Raw genomic sequence first — 21,995 nt, forward strand, 5'->3', positions numbered from 1 at the left:
GACAACAGGCTGTTGTGTGTTTGATTATTTTCCTTTTCCAAACCAGCTTTTATTACATCATCAGTCTGCACCAGGACGACAGTCCAGAGCAATTCTGTGCCAATACACAATGATCAGAGGCCAAGAGAGAGACACAAACGATGGAAAAGGACAAAGAAAACTAGACGCAATAAGGAAAACTTGTGGAATTACGGTCACGTGGGAAAGAAAATGTTTTACAGTTTCTCAAAAGAAAAAAAATATATTATGAAATTATGGTATCCAAGAGTAAGAGTGTGAATTCATGGAATGAAGGGATAGATATACATATTTATAAAATTTCCATTAGTCAGAGCCAGGACAGATTATTTTTGATATGGGGAGAAAAGTGAACGCTTCCTAGTTTCTTCACATCAAACAGACACCATGAAAAAAATTAAAAAGTCTAAATAATTGTGTTCAACCCTCAAAACTACATCAATTACCATCATTATAACTCTAGCTGTCAGTGTCAGCATAAGAAGAATTATTATTAATAGTATGAATATTTTTACTTCATTATTTGATATATATATATATATATATACACACAAAAACATCTGCAATGATTTTGCATTGCTGTATTGTTTTTTTCCACGCGTGTGTTTAAGTACACTTGAAAATAAAATGTGATTTTTCTTTTCGTTTCACTGGAATATACAATAAACCTCAAATACATCACTCATTAACACACATACTGTACACGCACGCACGCGCACACGCACGCACGCACACGCACACGCACACACACACACAAACAAACATATTTTGAAGTCCTCTCTTGACCTCACTTACATACAAACACTCACACGTTTGTTCGCCTCAGTTTGTGGACATAGTTTCTTTATCTTACTGCCAGTGTTGAAAGGCCAGCAGGGCAGATCCAAGATGCTTTTCTGAAAAGCGAGGATACAGTTTATGATGACATCAACAAACAGGTGGTTCCTGTGGTGATGTGTGCAATGTGACTATGTTTTAAACACCCAAACTAAAATCAAGAAAAGCAACATGGTTTCTGGAGATTCATAAAGCCAATAATCATCCTTCATTTTCCTCTGGCTACGTTCCTTTAGATAACACAACCTCATGTGAGCATCAACACCAGGTCTCAGATCAGCATAACACAAAACACAGATCTGGAGACCACAATTACTCACTGGGCAGTTGTTAGTTGTTTAGAATGATTTCAGTGGGTGTTAGTTAGAGATCAGGAAGATATTCAGACTCTTTTCAAGCACATAACTGAGGAATATCCAGATGTGAAAACCCTTCATCTATTTAATAGGTGAAATACCAACACAGAGGTCTGAAACAGGAACGTCAATAAATGTCAATTTTTTTAGTCCACAAACCAAGGCGAACAACATCATCTAAGAAAACCGCTAGTTCTCTCTCGCACAAGCACACGCAATGAAAGGTAAGAGCTCTACGGCGCTTGTCTGAACTCACTCAGAGTCTCGCCTCAGAATCCCTTCATTTTGAAAATGCCCCCCATAGATGTAAGAGAACAGGTCCAGAGCTTTTGGAGGAGTCTGGGACAGGGATGTGATGCTAGGATACACTTTTCTAACGCTACCAACAAAACCAGAAAACCTCTGTCTTAATTATTCTGCGAATACACAAGAGAAAACAGAAGTGGGATCACGTTCCCAAATGTTGTCCCTCATTGTCCACTAAGTGCAGCACAGGTGGAGAAGCGGAGAGCGTGTTCAAGTTTATCTGGGCTTGTGTTTGTTATCTGGGGGGGTTTAGTTCACTTTCCTGGCGAAGGGGTGGTGTGCGTGATTTAGATTAGAAGATATCCGGGCAGCATTCCCAGTTGCCTTGCTCCTTGGTTTCCCAGTATCCCCCTTTGTAGATGTGTGTGGGTTCCCCCGTCGCCTGATCCACCTGCCGCTCGAACCACATTGCCTTGTAGCTGTCCTGGTGAACACCTGTTTGAATGCAACAAACACATACGCACACAAGTAAACAACAACGTAATTGTGCAAACGAGCAGTTACATGAGAACAAGTAGAGGAAGCGTCCCACTAGCTAAATTGTAAGTTGACTCAACTTTGGTTGTTAGCAATTCTTTGCCAAAACCTGTCGCAAAAACTGATTATGAAAGACGGGTCACAGACTACATAACCGCTGATGGAATGACAGCAAGTCAATGAGGAAAACAGCTAGTGGGACACCAGCCAGGATCAGGTCTAAATTTGGCAAACATCACACTTTTGTCAAAGCGCTTAGGCACAGAAAAGAAAATTAAACGTTAAACACAAATAAAGCTAGTTCTTATTTTTAGAAGCTCACTAGGACACAACATTGACTGGACTGCATCAGGCTCAACAACTAACTGTAGGTGACAGCAGATGCTATGACACTGAAATCTACAATCTCTGATTCTACTCATTGCACACTACATTTAATAAAAAAGAACTAAACAAAAAAAAAAAAAGCAGGTGAATGATATGGGCACATGTGATAGATTGAGGTCCTAAATAGGCTTTGGGTAGATGTTACTTGCTTTTGACTGGAGCTCCATAAGGCCTCTCCACTAGAGCAACAAAGAGCAAACAACAAGTCAATGAGTTTCTCTTTCTTTAGCTTTTTTGAGAGTTGACAAGAAGTCAAGAAACTATTTCATGGCATGAAAAATGTCAGATTATAGTGAAATAAACAAATGTGACATCAGTGGAGTATAACACTACTCAAGGAGTCTTCAACTAAAATCGCTTGAGGTCCAGTAAACAAACCCTCCTTACCAGCCGAGGTTCGGACAATTAAATACCTAAAAACATGAATTGATGGTTTTTGGCAGACCAAAGAAATAAACATGTCTTTTCATATCTATACGACGGCATTACAATGTCTGACAATAATATAATGAAGGAAAATGTGCAAAATGCTCTAATCTCTAAACCTGCACTGAACATACATTCATTTCAACATTAACAACTTTAAAAGAAAACTAAAATGTTGTTTTCTGCTGAACTGAGATTAACAAATAGCAGTATCAAATTGTGACTGATCATCTTCTGATAACATTTCAGCTTTTCTTGTGGCTGGTGCAGCTGAAAGGGGGGGTTTGTTTAATATTTTCTTTTAGTTCATGTCTTTATTTTCCTTCTAAAAGTGTTTCACACGCATCCTCCATGCACTCTTTTACTATTTCCCCATCAGTAAAGGGCTTGTTATGTTTTCCTAAGATCCACTGTATTCTTAGGGAACATTCATATGCTTGTTGTTGGGCGGTAAGTGAGTGAGGGAGGACCCGTGTAGATCGCTCCTACTGGGCTTTGAGCTCATATATTTTCCATGTCCTTACCTCGGACTGCTGCGGGCAAGTTTCTTCATAGTGTCTCTGTCTAATTTCATAATGCCGTTTAAGGTTTCCACGTTTGACAACCGCAACAGACTCCGAGCAAATGAGACAAACCGGTCACGTGCATGTCGATGCAGGAAGAATAAATGCAAATCTCTCGAGCCATTCATCTCGGAAAACATGGTTTTCAGCCTCAACTTTTCTAACTTTTGAAAAGGACATTGTTTTTCAGTCACTGAGAGCTATGTCTGCGCGCTGTGCAGCGAGTCTGTCTCTATGTCTCGGCTCTCTTCACTTATTGACGTCTGAACGTAGCAACAGTGCGCATATGTTAACTGTCCGTGGCACCGTAGGACCCAAACTGCTACTGAACGGACCTTGATGTGCCTGGTATAAATTTGATTGCATTAGAATATAATGTGGCGTCCATTTATTTATTATGTCAAAAGGCTTTGAGGTCCGGAAGGACGCATCTCGCGGTCCGCATTCGGACCGGAGTCCGCTAGTTGGTGACCCCTGCACTACTCTAACTAAAAAGAAAAGACTTGCAACAGTCAATTTTATGAAATGTTTAGATCTGACAGTGGATTCTGACTACAATTGCCAATAACAAAGCACTGTGACTGCACATCTCTATATCGCCATCTCTGTTTGAAACATAACATTGCAGATTGCTTTAAGTATTTATCTTTACATGTGTTGAAGTCAAATGACATCAACAGACATTTCTTTGTGAAATCGTACCTGACAGCTCAACTTATAAATCATTATGATAAGCTTGCCGTTGTGAATTGCAGTGAAGTAGACGTTTTAGGTAAAAATTTGATGTACTTGCTCAATAACTGATTTTTATTTATTTTTAACCAAAAAAAGTTATGATTGCAGCTTCAAAACAGCAAGTTGTCATGCTTTATACTTATTTATGTCAACTTTGACTTCTGTGTAAACAGCAGTGATACAAAATGTACAGTGAAATCTAATGTGTTTGTTGTGTGATAGTATATCAATGTATAAACTCTGATATACTGTCTATATCGGGTTGGCAAGTAAGTTTGGCATCGGGTGAAAAAAACAAATTCGCTGCTAGATGGCGGGCCAGAACATAGTCAAAGGATAATTTAAGAAATTAATTGATGAAAAATACAACTACAATAGCCTACTTTTAAAAATATAGTTATTATATAATTGTATATAATTACATAATGGTTATATAATTATTTAACATAGCCTATTTTTACACTCCTCATGTGCTAAACTGCATTTCTTTTGCCTGCTGGGGGTACGCTATTACGTCGTGTGCACTGATGTTAACATTTAAGCTAGCTAGATGGTGAGAGAAAATGGCACTATCAAAGAGTCTAAAGAGGAAAGTTGAAGGCGAAAATAGGGCATACAAAGAGGAATGGAAAGACATGCATTCATCCTACCTAGTTTTGTGAATGCAAAGCCGGTGTGTCTTATCTGCAACGAAGTTGTCACTGTTTGCAAAGAATATAATATTAGACGGCACTACGAGACGAAGCATGGCACCTTCAAAAAAAGGGAAGCTGAATTTGCTTTATTATTGTTCACGTGTTGGTGCTGAGCAGAGCATGTGAGCGAAGCGGAGCGGTGTGTCGCTCACGGACCAATCAAACGCTCTGTTCACATTACGCTCACCGGTAAACCAAATCCCGCTCAGATCCCGCTCTGAAATATGTCTAGTAAGCCTAATAGTTTTCAGTTTATAATAAACTTCTTGAATAAACATCTCAGTAGTAGGCTGCAAATGTTTCAGTCTGACAATCTGTGACATATTACAGCCAATATTTTTAGTCATTTTTTATTTAAAGAGTGCCTAAATTAACTGTATAATAACTGATAAAGTAAATTTGATTTTCGTTACTTCCGTGGTATTTCCGTGAACATATAGCTGCCATAGTGCAACATTCAAAATAAACGCACAAAAGATGAAATGCACTACCTTTATTATTACTGGGGTTAATAAAAGAAACAGGCTCTAAAGAAAAATAGACCAAAACAAGGGGAAATGCAGTCTTAAAACCTCAATCGTAACAGCATTTTAGAATGTACTTTTAGAAACTTGGACAAAGTAAATGCGTCTTCGAAGGCTGCATGCGTCCTCCGGAGATCACATTTGTCGGCCTCGTTGTCGGCCTGTAGTTGACGCGCATGCCGTTGTGCAATTCTTCAGGCTTCAGGCTCATGCGGTGTACATGGGACAATAATCCAGCAGCAAAAAAGGAAATCACCAAAAGGGCTGAGCGAGCGACTCTGACACCCCATTCAGACAGCCAGAGACTTTGTCGCTGTGTGTCGCTTGTCTCTTGCTATGAGATCGTTTGAAGGCGTTCCTAGCTCTGTTTGTCCTAGTAAAGTTTGAACAAACCCTCCAGTAACTGACGAGAGACGGATGACGTGAGCTTCACTGCTTTACTCCTACTGGTTGTCGCTCGCGAAAGTCGCTCAGCATTAGCATAAAGTTGAAATTTTCTAAACTTTTGTCGCTTCACTCCCGTCGCTGGACACGCCCACTTTCTGTCGCTCGTGTCTCCGGAAGTAGCCAGCTCTCCAATGAAATGAATGAGATCGCTGCTAGTTTCTGGATGTCTGAATGGTGATTGAGCGTATTGAGCGAGCGGAATTTTCAGAACGGCGCTCTCCGCTCCATGAGAAATATTAACGCTACGCTCTCGCTTCGCTCACATGCTTTGGTACTGAGGCCCCGCGTTATAAGCAAACGTTTCAATGCTTCACTGTTAGTTTTTTCATACCCCATATTTCATGACGGCTATTTTAGAAGTGTGTCTAGCGATCGACAGACTCCTCAGAATATCTTTCAGAACTTTTCAAATGAAAAGCTCTCAATTCTTTTCAAAATAAAACTTTGCTGCAAAAACATTCTCTTTGAAGGCAAATTCACTAAAGACGTTATTGTGACAGATCTATTTCAGAACCAGCTGCGGGCAAATTAATCAAAACAATGCTGCTGGTGCGGGCCAGATATTAATGCTGTATTGCCTGTTGCCGACCCCTGGTCTATATAGTGTGTGGAGAAGTTAAAGCTTTGACATAACTGTTGTGACTTTACAAATAATGTGAGTGTGTGTGTGTGTGTGGTACTTGCTTGAGTACTCTGGTGGGTGACACCCGTGCAGTGTTTCAGCTAGATTAGTAGAGGTGGGGATGGAGAAATGCAGACAAACAGAAGATGAGTGTGAGATGTCAGCATGTAAGGGAGGTGTAAACTGAATAAAATAAATATCAACAAAATGCTCTCAACTTATGAGCTCACGCTGCCCCCTGCTGGATGTTAAATGTGGGCAGTCGAAACGCTCATCTTCATGGTTTAGACTTACATTACATTTATACATTTGCTTTTATCCAAGGGACTTACATTGCATGATACTATACATTTGTATTTGAGTACATGCAAATCCCTGGGATCGAACCCATGACATTGGCGTTGCTAGCATCATGCTCTAACCACTGAGCTACAGGAAAGCTTGACACAAGATGTGAAGAGAATTCTAATGTAGGCTGAGTATAATTAAAAACATATCACAATTTGTGATATGGAATTTTCACACTACAGCTTTAAAATAATTCTGTAAAACAAAACAAAAAAAGACCTGCAGAGTGGAACTGAACTCTATTCAGAACCACACAGTTCAGATCGAGATATCAAAGCAAGTGTGCAAACAGCCCCGAGTCTAAACAGATTCAATGCTACACAGCTGCAATTTGTGCTAATTCAGCTACATGAGGGCTACTTGCTTGAGAGCGAGAGATCTGAGGAAGTTTCATCTGTGTCAGCTGATGTAGGGACAGACAGAGGAAGCAAATGATTGGATGATGAATGTGACAGACAAGCGTGATTAAGAGTGGAATGGGATGGTACTTGCTTTTGAAAGTGGTCTCAGAGGGCTCGCTGGCAATCTCGACTTCATCAGCTGATCAGAGTTGAGACGAGCAGCGCGGAAATTAAAAAGGGGGATGCAAATTAAGACAAAAAGAAAGAATACAATGAATGACACTATGAAGGTGAGGAACATGCTGAATATTAATGTCATGGCAAACAGGCATCATTATAGCGTGTTTTTGTTAGTGTTTGTTTGTCGGAGAAGAGAAAAGACAACCTCTGATGCATGGGGAACTTTTAAAGACATGATTAACCTACGGCTGTCAAATCGATTAATCGCGATTAATTGATTGCAAAACAAATGTTTGTGTTCATAAAATACTTGTGTGTGTGTCTGTTTATTTATATGCATATAATCATAAACAAACACACATGTATGTATTTAAGAAATGTATAATGTTTATTTATATTTTTATATATTAATACGTACATGTTTTATTTGTACACAATATAATTTAAATGTGTATAGAGAATGTGAAGCTACGTCACGCCGTGTTGAATCTTGCGCCATCTTGGCAGGATCGCTGCTAGTGCGTTCAATGCAGTGTTTTGTTTTTCTTGTTTGATTAGGAAATATAACTATGGTAGGTTCGGTCTTGTTGTGTTAAAAACTGCAATAACGTTACGCCTAGTCGTTCAGGAAAAGCCTCTAGTTCTTCCACTTTCGATTTTTCCAAATATCAAACGAAACAAATAACGGTACATATCAAAACAATAATATCAGTGGAGTATGATCCTCCCAAGATGGCGGCACCACTGCAACATGCAACATAGGGCTCACGTCAGCTTCACATTCTCTATATAGTTATGCAAATATTTGTTATATATACTGTACACATGTATAAATATATTATTTATATAGAAACATTTATTTTGGAAACAATTAATCGCGATTCATCGATTTGACAGCCCAAGTTTAAACAAATACTCTATATACTTGCATTTAAAAAACGTGCAGATAAAAAAAATTGTGTCCATAATACCTTTTGCTGCCATTGTAAATTTGCTGTGTCATAAAAGAGGCCTCCATAACAAGTTTCGAAACTTGGTTTCGAAACCAAAATAAACACTAAGACAGTTCTTTTCCATTGCAATTCATGCATCAGAGGGTGAAACAGAGAAAACAATCAAGGAAACTTGGTTTCGAAACCAAAATAAACACTAAGACAGTTCTTTTCCATAGCAATTGCATGCATCAGAGGGTGAAACAGAAAACAATCAAGGAAAGAAAAGCAGGAGTACTTGCTTTTGAAAGGCGAGTCAGATATTGAATCCTCAATGAGAGCTTGAGGGAATAACAGAGACAGACAGGAGTGAATGAGAGACAGCCAACAGAGAAACGAGGAGACAGGAAAAGGTGACATTGAGTCAGTCGGGTGGTTTCTTACCCTCCTCTGAAGGATTGGCGGTTCGGCTGGCCTCTCTCTCCCTCTCTCTGCGAGTGGTGCGCTGTTTCTCCTCTAGCCGCTGTTTCTCAGCGTTGGCCTCCTCCCAGCGACCCTGTTCCATCAAGCGCTGGTCCGGCCGTCTTCTGCTGTCCGTGGGAGCCACGCCATCCTCCGACTCGTTCAGCGTCAGTGCCAGCGAAGAAAAGTAGTACATGTTATCTGCACCCTCCCTGGACGGAGACAACAGATTTTAAAGAGTCAAAAAGTTACAAGCTTGACAGATTATTGTAACGGCTTTCTTCAATTTTTCTTCCAAGTCAAAGGTTTGCTCTGTTCAAAGTGCAATTAACGTTACAAGTGCACTACACATGAAACCGGTCTGAGATCCTGAAATTGTATGTATTCGAGAGTATCAGGAAACATCTTACGGCAAAGGATTTTTCCTCCACAGCTCTTTGGCTTTAAGCGTCTGATAGACTGTTTTTTGTCGGCCCTCTGCACCGTTCTCCCCGCCTCTGCTGCTTTGCATGACACGCGAGCACTCCATCTTCTCATCCCACGTCCCAGACAGAACGTAGTGTGCCTTGTCATCCTTATCTGTTACCACACCTGTGACCTAGAGGAGGGAGGAGGAGACCAAACATATATTGCAGACGGATGAAACTCCACACAGGATGATGAAACAGGAAGTGGGCACGTCTACATTCTGAAGAAGTGACTCACCTTTCTGGCTACGTCTCTGGAAAAGTAGCTATACGGAGCGAATTTGAGGTGACACCGGTCGCCCGTTCTGTGGTTCACAACGTCTATTTCTCCTGACTAGAAACGATACAGATATAAATAATCTTATAGATCGAAAAAATGGCATTATACAAATTTAGGAGCTATGTTTGTATAGTACAATCTTAACTTGCAAAATGCACAAAACAATCTGATCATTCAAGACAGTGAAGGTTCTTACCTGATCTATCCATAGTTTCCCAACAATGATATTGTGCACTGTGGTTGTGACTTTCTTCCAGGTGTAGTGATTGTTACTCTTCTCAAACATACAATGAATTGAACCTGAGGGCGCAACGAAGCAATTTAGACAATCTTAGTGTAAAGAAGGACTCACACAATGACTAATACAGTATGTTACTATATAAACATATCGTCGCTGTCGGGCGGAAACCTCCTATGTCCAAATTTGGTCAATTTCATATTTTTTCACAAATCGATGCTATTGGTCCAGTCCCCATGTGGGTCTGTTATTTTTACAAATTATTAATCAATCTAAAGTGTTGAAAATAGCTTGAGAGCAAATCTCTTAACTCCATTGGACACTTCAACTGTCTGAGAAGTCTCGTAACTCCACCTCTTCTTCACTCCGCTGGAGCCTCCCGGCATTACGTCTCCTGATTGAAAGTTTTTAATATACGAGTTATGAGACAATAACGAGTGAAAATAGTTAGGTTAGATACATTTGAGTAGGTCTGTTTTGTTAAAAATCGATAGCTTTAATGCTTTGGTGCAGAAGGAAGTCCGTGAGCCACGAAGGTAAGTTTGCGAGCAGATTCGGCTAATTTCCGCCTATTAGACAGCCTAGTCAGCTCATCGTTTTTTGTATTACATCACGTATAGTTCTTAAACCTTTAAAATAGAGTTTAGGAAGATGTATGTAACCACAGTCGTTAGCTTTGGTTAACTATTTAAGCCTTTTCTCATGTCAAGAGGCTCAACGCGACCGCCGACTTTATTTGCGAGCAGATTAATTTCCGCCTATATTAGACAGCCTGTTTAACGTTTTATTTTGGTATTGCATTACTCATAGCTCTAACGTTTAAAATAGAGTTTAGAAAGATGTATGTAACCACAATCATTAGCTTTCATTAGCTCTTAAAGCCTCGTCTCTTGTCAAAAGGCTCAACGTGACCGCAGACTTTGATGAACACTGCTGGCAGCAGCGATGTCTGTGTCCGTACCATTCTTATCAATGACAGCGTAATCTCGTATCTCCCTTCTCCCAAGTTATAAACCTTGTATCTCCGATTAAACATGGTTTTGGGGAAATGTTGTGTTAATGTTGGTACACAACAGTATATGATAGCAATATAAGGTATAATATCAACTTTTACGATACAATGTTTAATAACTCAAAAAATAATGAAAAATAACCCTGAAAAATAATGGTTTTGGAGATACGAGGATTCCGCCCGACAGCGACGATATTAAAACATCACCATGGTCATTTACAGAAGCATATGAGCACTTAGCCCAGCTAAATCAATGTACAAATATCATTGGATTAGCAAACAAATGTTAAACTGAGGGGATTTATTATATTATATTTATTAGCAAGACATTTTACAAAACCATGTTAGGTTTTCAATGACAAAAATCATTTTGAAATCAGAAATGGGTAGCAAAACTGTTTCAAACATTACATGCTAATGTTTTTCATTACACGTCCCGTTTCATAACATACTGTGTTCGTTTTAAAGGGATACTTCACCCAAAAATGAAAATTGTCATCATTTACTCACTTTGAGTTGTTCCAAATGTGTATAAATTTCCTTGTTGTGATGAACACAGAGAAAGATATTTGGAATATCGCTTATAAACAAACAGATCTCAACACCCATTGACTCCCATAGTAGGAAAAATTACTTTTGTTCTGTTGAACAAAGAGACATTTTGAAGAACGTAGGACAGCAAACCGTTCTGGGGCACTTTTGACTACCATTGTTTTTTTTACCTACTATGGTAGTCAATAGGTGTTGAGATCTGTTTGGTTACAGGCATTCTTCCAAATATCTTTCTCTGGGTTCATCAGAACAAAGAAATTTATACACATTTGGAACAACTCGAAGGTGAGTAAATAATGACAGAATTTTCATTTTTGGGTGAAGTATCCCTTTAAGAACAGAAACTCTTTCTACACATGCTCGAGTCATCATAAGTCTCAGATAAATATGATAAGTCTTACCAAGAGGCATAATGGAGAGGTATTTGCCCCTGAACTTGCTGGCCAGGGCAATCTCCTGGCTCAGTGTCCAGCCTCGCTCGGAGATTGCGTGATGGGCCGCAGCCGGAGGATGATGACTCACCTGAGAAGAGAGACTGAATTTGTAGTTCACATTCAAACAAAACCCACATAATTTGTGGTGTCACGTCCTATTCACTAAGATTTACAGTAATGGAAGGCTTCCAATCACCTGCTCGCAGAGGGACCTGTAGCCGCACTCTGGAATGCGGTCCAGCTCAAAGGTCTCTCCCAGCAGAGGGTTGAAGGGTTTGCCCGTACGGTGAACTGTAGTGGAGTAAGAGGAAACGGTGAAAGCTGCCACGTAGCACATCTGCTCCAGAGAGCTCTGGCACTTGGCGGCCCGATCCAGCAGTTCATAGTACTCGAGATCTTCTGAGAGACGCTGCAACATGGACAGGGGCTCGTTGAAGTTCACCTGCCGAGAGAGGGTAATGAATTTCCGAACGCAATTGAGATTCACGGCTGCTTTAGATTTTTATAGATGTGCATACAGGCATTGGGATTTTGGAGAGCTCTTTTCCGATACAGTTCTTCATGATGCTCCACAGATTGAGCGAGTAATTTGGTTTATCTGGGATGCGGGACCGTCTCTTCTTCATAGGCACCAGCTCCTGGGACTGCGGGGACTCGGGATTGGATGCTAGGGACTGCTCATCCAGCTGTGAGAGATTAAATGAGTTGATGAGTTCAATTCATTTTTGTGAAACAGTTCAAGCTGATTCAACATGAACGATTCATTTTAACACTCTTGGATTCTTCATTTTTTATTCAATAATTTATTTGCGCCACCATGGACAACTTTATTAAATGCAGCTTTGTTATATTTAACTACGTTTACGTTTTTATGTTAAACATTTTGACTGGACAATATGGCTGTTTCGTTGAAATGATCCCATAAGCATCTCATACCGATGTGGTTCCGTCATCCATTCCCAGCTCGCTGCTGATTCCGCTGACGTTACTGCCGGATCTCCTGAGACAAAGCGAAAGAGGGTATGAGAGAGCCAGAGGGTGTGACAGAGAGAAGGAGAACGAAGGAAGGGGAGTGAAGCGGAGGACACACACTTAGGTCCAGTAAGGTAACACATACATAAGAAGGATGGGAGGAGTGTATATAACAGGAGAGAGGGAGGAAATAAAGACCTGTGATATTTGGGATCTGCTGGTACAGTGATGAACTCTTGAACATCCTCGCATGCGTCGAAAAACTCGTTCTCCTCATCCTCGTCGCTGGCGTCACCCTTTACTGGAACCGAGCCTGTGGGACAGATCAGAAGCAGGAAGTCAAATACACTAAACATCAGTGACTGCATACACACCGGGGCTAAACGCCGCTGCCAAGAGGGCTGTAGATTCAGCAGCGGTACAGGAATTTGTACATGACACGAGAAGTATAGTACCTTTACTGTCAATGGCAGGGTTGCTCTGGGAAGGAGGCAGTACAGTAGCTCCTCTGAAGGCTCTCTCAAGATGGTTGTGTTGTTTGGCGAGCTGCTCCAGCGTTTCTTCTAATCTCACTCTTTGCTCTCGCTCGGCCTGCAGTGCTTTCTGCCAGCGCTTACTGTGAGCCTGAGCCAATGCTAGGAAGTCCCGGCACGCCTGGTTGTCAGATTGACAGAGAAGCGTTAGAGAAGAGTATAGGTTTTGTCAAAATGACAAAATGATCATTTTAACATATTGTAACGACTCTTTTATCGAAAGTAAACGTGTAGCTGTCTTACATTGATCATGGCGTTGGAGGTGATGCGGAAGAGCGTGGCTCTCTCCGTCACCTGCCGAATCTTCTCACTCGCTTCTCCTCCCAGTCGAATGCCTTCAAGCTCAGACAAGGACCTGAGGGAGAGCACAGAAATCAACAGATTACACTTTACGTGGTGATATGTGCTTTTTATGTACACCAGTAGCTGGTGCAAACAACACCAAGTTCATAGGTTCGATTCCCAGGGACAAAAAAATGCAAATCCAACTTTTACAGTTTGATATTAAGAGTGACTGACCGCTGAAGAGCAGAGCCGTGTTTGGCGATGAGGTCGTTACAAGTGCTAAGATCCTCCACCTTGCTGCCCAGAGTTCGGAGGGTGGACTGAACTTCCGAGTTGCGTGAACCTCCACCCTGCCCTGACGCTGGTGAAGTGGTCAGGCCCTCGGTTTCAGAGTCATCTGTAGAGATAAATTAAACAGAATTCTAATTTGCTCACTGGTTGATTTGTAAGGCATTTGGATCCATTGTTACGGGAAAAAACAACATGTTTCCAGACTCAGCTGTATGACTGACCCGATTCCGCCTGCATGCGGACAGCTTTGGCTTTGGCCAGTTCTAGTGCGGTGATCCAGCGCTGGCGCTCCACCTCTGAGCTGGCTTTCAGATGGTACGTCTGCGCACCACCATTAGAAATTACAAAGTTGCATGAGTCCTCCACCGCAATGTTGGCCGTGGCCAGGTTGATGGTGCCCCGGCATGTGTGACCCATCTCCGCCTGGGTCCTGAAAGAGAAAGATCTTACTAGTAATGACGGAATTTAACACTAACAATGTGTTAAAACAAGATTTTATGATGAATGCTTATGGAACTAGTTTTTGGATTTGCAAGTTTGCAAGGTTCACAGCAGTAAACCTTTAAAAGCTAAATACTAAATAATGTGGTAATATAGTTAAGTATTATAAATGTGATGATGCCTATTTTGTGGATAATCAAGTAACACTTTATAAACAACAGTTACTTCTTATTCTTACTGTCTTTTTTAGTTGTAAGCTGATTAATACAAACAAACATCATTCATAAACAAATCAGTCTGGCATCAGTGTAAAAACATTACATGCTTTTACATTATATGCTTCAGTACTGTCAAAGTTCATTGTATAAAGCCTGGAAGTAAAACTTGAACCTGACAGCTGTTATTCAGTGTCTGATGCAATATTCATGAATCAGCGCTAAAATGCTTACGTTCGAGAAACGCCTCCGGATAGTTTTTCTCTCAATCTTGTGACACCCTGTTATTGCTGCTATCCTACTATCTGATATCAAATTGAAAATGTGTCTCGTGTGCTCAGATATATTGATAAACACACACAGAAGTTAACCTGATAACCAGATAACTTTCCCAACAGGGGCACCCCTGCATCCTGATGTATTTGCTCAGTTTTCATTCTCCCAATATGCATTTTATAAAACACTTCAATATGAACCATATCAGGCAGATCAGAGAACAATCAGTATATTACAGCTAGAAATGTATCTTTTAGAGCAGTGGTTCTCAACCTTTTCATGGTCGTGCCCCCTGTAACCCACTTAAAAAACTGGCGGGCCCACCTCATACTGTACATTGAGGATAGATAAGATAATGTGTAAAATATGTTTTATATATATATATATATATATAAAGAAGCGAAAAATACCTGTATATGACAGAATGATCTCAAGAGATCAGATTATAAATGTAACAACCCTGCTGATAAAAACAAAAGAAACCCAAAAGAAACCATCACAGAAATGGGTTCCATTAAAATACAACTGTGAAACTTTTTGCATTAAAACCATTACAAAATTGTAGTGTTTCGTGCATTATTCCAAAATCTGCCAGATCACGAGAACGGTGCGCGTTTCATTGATTGTAACGAGCGAGAGTTTATTTGCAGTTTAAAATATAGACGTAGTGTGGTGTCATTTGCCTGTCGAAAATAGCGCTTTACATCTTTAATAACTGTCAACAGCTGTAAACAGCCTTCCAAGTTTGGAACCTGATGTTCCAAATATGGTAAGAGGCGTTGCATTTCAATCACACGCTTGCAGTATTCCACCAATCACTACGCGCTGGTTAACTGGCCAATCATAGCACACCTCGCTTTTCAGCATGATGAGCTTTGTAAAAATTCTGCGCGTTTCAGAGAGGCGGGGCAAAGAGGAGATACAAACATGCACGGTATGTGGAAAATACAGCGTTTTTGAACCTTAAATCGTGTATACACATTGCATTACATCTAAAACAAATGATAATATTAGTTTTAGCTGTGTCATATGACCCCTTTAAGCTTTTGTGCGCAGCCTAAAATTGCACTGCGCAGGACCTACAATGAGTCTGCGCAGCCGCTCACGCGCGCAGCTTCAGACAGAACATTGCCCTACAGCAATTTGCAATTGCGTTCCTCCGTGCATTCGCGATCGAGTTCCAAAGGTTGGGGTTTCTGGGAACCTTCGCGCCCCACCTGCAATACCTCTGCGCCCCCCCGGTTGAGAACCACTGTTTTAGAGGATTAAGTGGGATTAGAGTTATTGCATTCTTATAAGAGAGACTCATAGTAACCTCAGTTAGCAGCTACTAACAAGCACCAATTGTACAGAAACTAAATAAAGTTTCCATGTTCCGATGTAATCTGCCAATACTGGTGAATCATAGTTTCTTTGGATTTTCCATAGTCTATAGACAAACAGGGCAAGACACCTTTGGATGGCTTATGAAGTGACGAAAAACAGATCCCAAATCTCTTGCCTGCCCTCTAATTTTCATATGAATCTCAAGCACAGTGATTTATCAGAGCAGACTGCTGGAAAATGTTGAGGCTTTCCAGCAGGAACAGAGATGATCCATTACAAGAATCACATGACCCAAAGTCACCAATCAAATGCTTATTCAACAGCGTCATGAGGAGTGAGAGACAATGAGCTCTTGTGTCATTTATTTACACTGTGATGCTACAGGTCTCACACTTTTTATACAGTGTGTTTATTAACCTATTCCTTGGTAGTACTCAATAAAAATATAAGAGTTGCATAAAAACAAAATGATTTCAAGCCAAGAAATCACTTTATAGACAAGCAGCAATGTAAATATTTATATTTACTTCAGTAACCTGACTGGAAGGCAATTGTGCAATTGTATAAAACCATGAATACAGTCTACCAAATAGGATTGTGAATTACACATTTCGTCATAATATATTTTCCAGGGTGCCTAAAAACCCCAGAAATGTCGTCCTTGAACATCTGTTTGTACAAAGATATGTCATTCATATATACACATACTATCAGCACGAACTGTCTGCACTTCTGTTTGTTTAATTCTATTCACGGTGAAATACAAATAATTATGAAAGCGCCTCTAAAAATAACGTGTATCCTCACTCACACTTTCCAACAGCTGATGGGTTGGTAATTGTTCTATTTAGAGAGTTAAACATCGAGTTAAGTGGGTGGATTTGAAAGAATGTCTTATCCTCTCATCTCAAACTGTTGAGCAAACAGTGACGATCGCACGGACAAAAACGCACACGCCGGCGCTCTTGTGCACTCACATACACACGCACGTCGCACACACACAATTAATAATTGACAGAGATGAACGCTGCTTCCCACCTGATCGTTGTGACTCTAATCTAATTAAGTCAAATGGTATCATCTTACCGGCGGCCAAACGTAAACAAGGCCAAAACAAAACACACAGATAGGCGAAACAAAACTGATAAATTTCTAAAACAGCTTGAGTGAGTGTTGCTTGTCGGTGTTAAACTTGTTGCAACAATGCCAGGCTGTTCTGTGAGGTTGCTAGGGGGCTCACATCAACAAAGGCTCCCCCAAAGATATTCAGGTCCTTTCTCCAATTTCAAACTTTTTTGCAGGGCAGGGAAAAATCACAACTCCAATTTAGCCAAGTTCCAAGCATAAGGTTTAATATATAGGATTTGAATGCCGTTATGCTAATCATAAGCAGAAATATTCTTAGACAATACTTTACAATACTCCTTTTGCATCAATATTATATGACCCAATTCGCTATCAAAACACCACCTTCACTGTCCACCTTATCAGATGTTGACAGGGGCCAAAGAACACTATGACACTACCTCAAAAGGTTCATTAGAATAGATCTGACATCCCTATCAACCCACGGGAGACCTGTAGTCTGCAGATAGTCGATAACATTCAAGTTCTTGACAAAGGTCAGTAAACACTTCTCACCTGTAGTAAGACAGCAAACCATTGCTCAGGACAAACCATCGCCTTTGGTATCCCTTGATGTAATTAGTCCATTTGAAGAGCCAGCCTTTGTACATGTCTCCTGGGGCTGGGGTGGGTGCCTTGGGCTCCGACATCACGACAGCCCGTGGCTTCACAGTGTCTTAAGGGGGCCTGGGTAAATACAAGCAGGTTAAACATGTTTGTTTACATATTTACCTGTATGAGCAACCTACCAATATCCATCTGTGAGATGGAAGGGCTTAAACGTGCTGATCTGTTCCTTCTTTACATATAACTGTTTCAAATATAAATAAACAAACAACACCCAAAGTGCAAATAATATACAACAGCTAATTTGTTTGTTTAGGCTGCCACGTAACCTTGGTCTATCTAGATTGTATTCTAGGCATTACAGGTGCTGTGTACCCAGAGGCATGATGTTAATGATCCCTAAAACATGTCGTCTAGGTAGACAGCACGTAGGTTTTGAAACACAGTCCAACCCTTGCGCGACAAGGCTGAAACATGCGTTATACTAACTAAGTCATAACGTAAATAATGTGGAGGTTCATAAGTGCGCTGGTTTCGCCTACGTGTCCAAACACAAACTCACTGGGTGAACAATAACTTAACGTTACTTCTGTATATTTATAGGCACGACGAAACGAAACCCTTTTAAACGACAGTTATTAGTTAGCATTCATGACATTAATAAATCAAAAATAAACACTGTTCGAGGAAGTTTAAACTTTAAATAAATGCGGCCTGTACGAGGCATAACTTACAACAACACCCAAACGACCTCCCAATGACACAAAAAATGCACACACACCGCCACCAAACACAACATGAACACTTATAATTCTTTAAATTGAAGTAGCTTTTGGTGAACTGGATGTCTGTCAAAAGCATGCGCGTACATACAAAATGACTTTGACGGCTAATTCAGCTAACGGCTATTAAAACTGACGCGCTGTCGCGAGACGTGGACACCTATCGCAAAAAGCACAAATATATATATGTAAATAGCGACATATGAACTGATATATCATTTGTAAACCATTTAAATGCGCTTCATTTCCTCAAAGGTCTTTTAATAATGTGGGAAATGTGGGTTCAAGTGAAGCTAGCTAGCCTGTGCTAACCTTCAATCTATAATGGCAAAGACATAACAAAATAAAGCGCAACATTTGGTAATATCTAGAGAAATTCACACCTAACTGCATGACGTGACGGGAAAATACAAAACTTACACTGCATTGAGTGTTTAAATGATTTAAAGGGTGTTATGGGTCCAGCCCAGCTCTTACCTGATCTTTCAATGATCCTCTCTGAAGAAGGAAGTCACAGTGACATGAGAGCGCACAACTCGCATAAAAGTCACATTATTTCAGCCCCCTCACAGCTAAGGGAATGCCCTGCTTTTGATCAATAAACGTGCCTGAATGACTATCTCTTTTGCTAAGTGTATTTTGGCTCGGGTTGTGTTTAGTTTCAAAGTAGCTATTCAGATTTAAATGAAGCAATGAGTAGTGATTGCATACAGTAATTTAAACAGGGCCTCGTGGTAAAATCACTGTAACACACGGTGTCGATCTGATGAAACTGCAATTTGATTAGAATTTTGATTTAATAAACAGATCGGATTTTAATAATACTAATAACAATTCAGAAAAGAAGCAATAGCTGTGGTAGGGTTGCCAAGCAACACAACTCTCCAAAATGCTTGACCCGTTCACACATTTTTAACATGTTCACTGTTAATTCATGCTATTTTGGAAATACTTATATATTTATTATTTATTAAAAACATGTATAAATATATGTTTTAACCAACCGCTTTGAACAAGAAATATTAGGATATGGCAACGCGTGACCTGTTTCCCCCTGTAAGAGGCAGATAAACAGATGGGCGTCTTCATGAGTTTATTCTGAGTTTTCAAGATTTTCTAACACATATCTCCCTTAGTTGTCTTTTCCATTATCTTTATGTATTCCCTCTTTCACGTGAGCTTGTCATTCTTAATCTTGTCTAATAGGCCTACGCATGTGTTTAAAAATGTAAAACTCAATATAACTATTTATATTCTTAACATATACATTGTTTTCTATTCTATTCATTTACAGACTCTCTAACGCAGTAATAAAAGTCACTATCATTTAGTTTCTTGTCGAGAGCATATTAACGTCCAGACGGGTTGGCGAGTTCATAGCGTCTTCTGGCCGATAGGTGGCAGTATACGCGCTTATTTTCGTTTGCGCCGCACGGCCGTGAAGAAGATCGGGAATCATGTTTTGAAGTGAGCAGTTGCTACTGTTTACTTCTCAAAAACACATTATTTTCAATATATATTACCCCAGCAGTCTTATACGGTAATTTATAAACGCAATACCTGCAGTTTTAAGTTTCGTTGTATAGACTGTTTAATGTTTGAACGCATTTTGTCTTGTTTGAAAGGAAATGTCTCTCTGCTGGCTAGTGCGTCAAGATGATTCTCATAAACCCATTCAGCTTTATCACCATCAACCTGTGATTCTGGGTCGAGGACCGGAAACTAAGATTAAAGACAAAAAGTGCTCCAGAGAGCAAGGTAGAGATTTTATATCAGCTAGTGTGCAGAAAGCAGCCCCAGATTATAAATAACATCTTAATTATTTTGCAGTTGAATTGATGGCTGACTGCAACAGAGGATTTGTCAGTGTTAAACAGGTATGGCCGAATGTTTATAACATAAATAAATAAAATATGGGAGAAAAGTATTATAAAGGTTTTTTTGTTACAGTTAGGTGTGAATCCTACAAATGTGGACTGTGTGGTTGTGGGCAAAGGCAATCAGGTAAACACAGTCACGTCTTGGGTCAATTTTATTAATTTAAATTGCAACTGTAAATGTCCTATTTTGATGCTATATTGCACAGGTTATTGGTCTTAACAACCTACAAACCACATGTCACCCACCTTTACAACCAGGTAACGATAAAGCCCGGCCAAAGACTTCACATGGTCAATCAGCTATATCCATACACAGTGAAGTTCACTGAAGAGACATCCACACCCAGATCTTTTGCAGCGGGGATCAAACCCACCAAAAGACCCCATCAGAAGAGCGAGAACCCTGCAAACATATCAACATCGTCCCATACAGACCATCACGCAATGTATAGTGGTTCACCTCCACAAAAAAAGACAACACCACCAGGCTCTGATAAATCAGTGAGTAAATTTACCATAGAAAAGGATTTGTCAAAGGACCCTTTTCAAAAATAGCTTGTGTATTCTCACTCGCATAGTGTGTGTGTGTGTGTGAAATGACTTCTTTAATTATTTTGAATAAAAATATAATTCTGAAAGAAAATGTTTTTCAGGAATCTGCAGGTCATTGGAGTCAAGGCCTTAAAGTATCAATGCAGGACCCAAAGATGCAAGTATGTCTGTTCAGCTGTATTAAATCTGATGATTTGATGTGGAATACCAGTATGATCATTTAAAATGTAAACCTATCAGATCAAACCTGTAATCGACTTTGTCCTCAGGTGTATAAAGACGACAGGGTGGTGGTCATCAAAGACAAGTACCCGAAGGCGCGGTACCATTGGCTGGTGTTGCCGTGGGACTCCATCTCCAGTCTGAAGGTTCTGAGATCAGAACACTGCGACCTGCTACAACACATGCAGCACGTTGGGGACAGGATGGTGCAGCAGTGTCCGGACGCTCAAAAACTTCGCTTCCGTCTGGGTTATCACGCCATTCCCAGCATGAGGTACTGTTGTCTGTGTTCTAATTGGCTGCTGGCAAGAGGAAGGGCGGAGCTTGTATGACACATGTATAATGTATGCTTGTCATTCATATATTTCATATGTATTTGTTTCTAGTCACGTTCACATGCATGTAATCAGCCAGGACTTTGACTCGCCTTGTTTAAAGAACAAGAAACATTGGAATTCCTTCACTACTGAATATTTTATTGAGTCTCAAGGTGAGAAAGTCCTATTAATCAAGCTTTCTTGTTTTTTTAGATTAACATTAGACTAAATCAAATAGAGTATCATTACTGTATCTATGCTTTGTCTTGATGCAGATGTCATTGCAATGCTGGAAGCAGATGGAAAGGTCACGGTTAAGGAAAGCACAAATGAACTATTGAAGCGTCCTCTGCGCTGTCACGTTTGCCATAAAGAGCAATCAACAATCCCAAAACTGAAAGATCATCTCTCAACTCACCTGTCTTGACTAGTTAACATTTTGTTTGTATAATCTGTTGCGAATTAAATAACTTGTTTGTTCTGGTTATACTGTGTTTTGATCTGGGACTTGCATATTAATCCTTATCATAGAGGATTTGTACCATGAGGTAAATTAACAATAACGAATTTAG

The 21,995-nt window shown here is 40.1% G+C and overlaps 2 protein-coding genes across 10 annotated transcripts; one reads left to right on the plus strand and one right to left on the minus strand.

Moving 5' to 3' along the window:
* Window positions 1–10: 10 nt before the first annotated feature.
* On the minus strand, window positions 11–19,055 carry osbp (oxysterol binding protein). 7 transcript variants are annotated; one of them, XM_057331273.1, is made up of 19 exons: window positions 18,930–19,055; window positions 17,620–17,790; window positions 13,942–14,150; window positions 13,664–13,826; window positions 13,388–13,499; window positions 13,067–13,265; window positions 12,810–12,924; window positions 12,576–12,636; window positions 12,158–12,325; window positions 11,836–12,081; window positions 11,607–11,727; window positions 9,600–9,703; window positions 9,362–9,457; window positions 9,067–9,254; window positions 8,639–8,868; window positions 8,497–8,535; window positions 7,234–7,281; window positions 6,456–6,494; window positions 11–1,952 (listed from the first exon to the last, which is right to left on the minus strand). In XM_057331273.1, exons 2-19 carry the CDS (start codon window positions 17,751–17,753, stop codon window positions 1,810–1,812), a joined length of 2,415 nt encoding a protein of 804 aa, XP_057187256.1. In that variant the 5' UTR covers window positions 17,754–17,790; window positions 18,930–19,055; the 3' UTR covers window positions 11–1,809. The 7 variants fall into 7 exon arrangements, with proteins under 7 accessions (XP_057187256.1, XP_057187255.1, XP_057187257.1 ...); XM_057331272.1 differs by having other exon boundaries at window positions 12,576–12,639; XM_057331274.1 differs by lacking the exon at window positions 8,497–8,535 and having other exon boundaries at window positions 12,576–12,639.
* Window positions 19,056–19,880: 825 nt separating this feature from the next.
* Window positions 19,881–21,966, plus strand: aptx (aprataxin). 3 transcript variants are annotated; one of them, XM_057331294.1, is made up of 9 exons: window positions 19,881–19,992; window positions 20,078–20,210; window positions 20,283–20,329; window positions 20,403–20,456; window positions 20,591–20,833; window positions 20,986–21,045; window positions 21,154–21,380; window positions 21,493–21,596; window positions 21,699–21,966. In XM_057331294.1, the coding sequence occupies exons 2-9, from the start codon at window positions 20,081–20,083 to the stop codon at window positions 21,848–21,850; spliced, it is 1,017 nt and encodes a 338-aa protein (XP_057187277.1). In that variant the 5' UTR covers window positions 19,881–19,992; window positions 20,078–20,080; the 3' UTR covers window positions 21,851–21,966. The 3 variants fall into 3 exon arrangements, with proteins under 3 accessions (XP_057187277.1, XP_057187278.1, XP_057187279.1); XM_057331295.1 differs by having other exon boundaries at window positions 19,888–19,919; XM_057331296.1 differs by lacking the exon at window positions 19,881–19,992 and having other exon boundaries at window positions 20,142–20,210; window positions 20,539–20,833.
* Window positions 21,967–21,995: the final 29 nt, after the last annotated feature.

Source organism: Triplophysa rosa, linkage group LG4 (assembly GCF_024868665.1).
Source record: "Triplophysa rosa linkage group LG4, Trosa_1v2, whole genome shotgun sequence".
NCBI lineage: Eukaryota > Metazoa > Chordata > Actinopteri > Cypriniformes > Nemacheilidae > Triplophysa > Triplophysa rosa.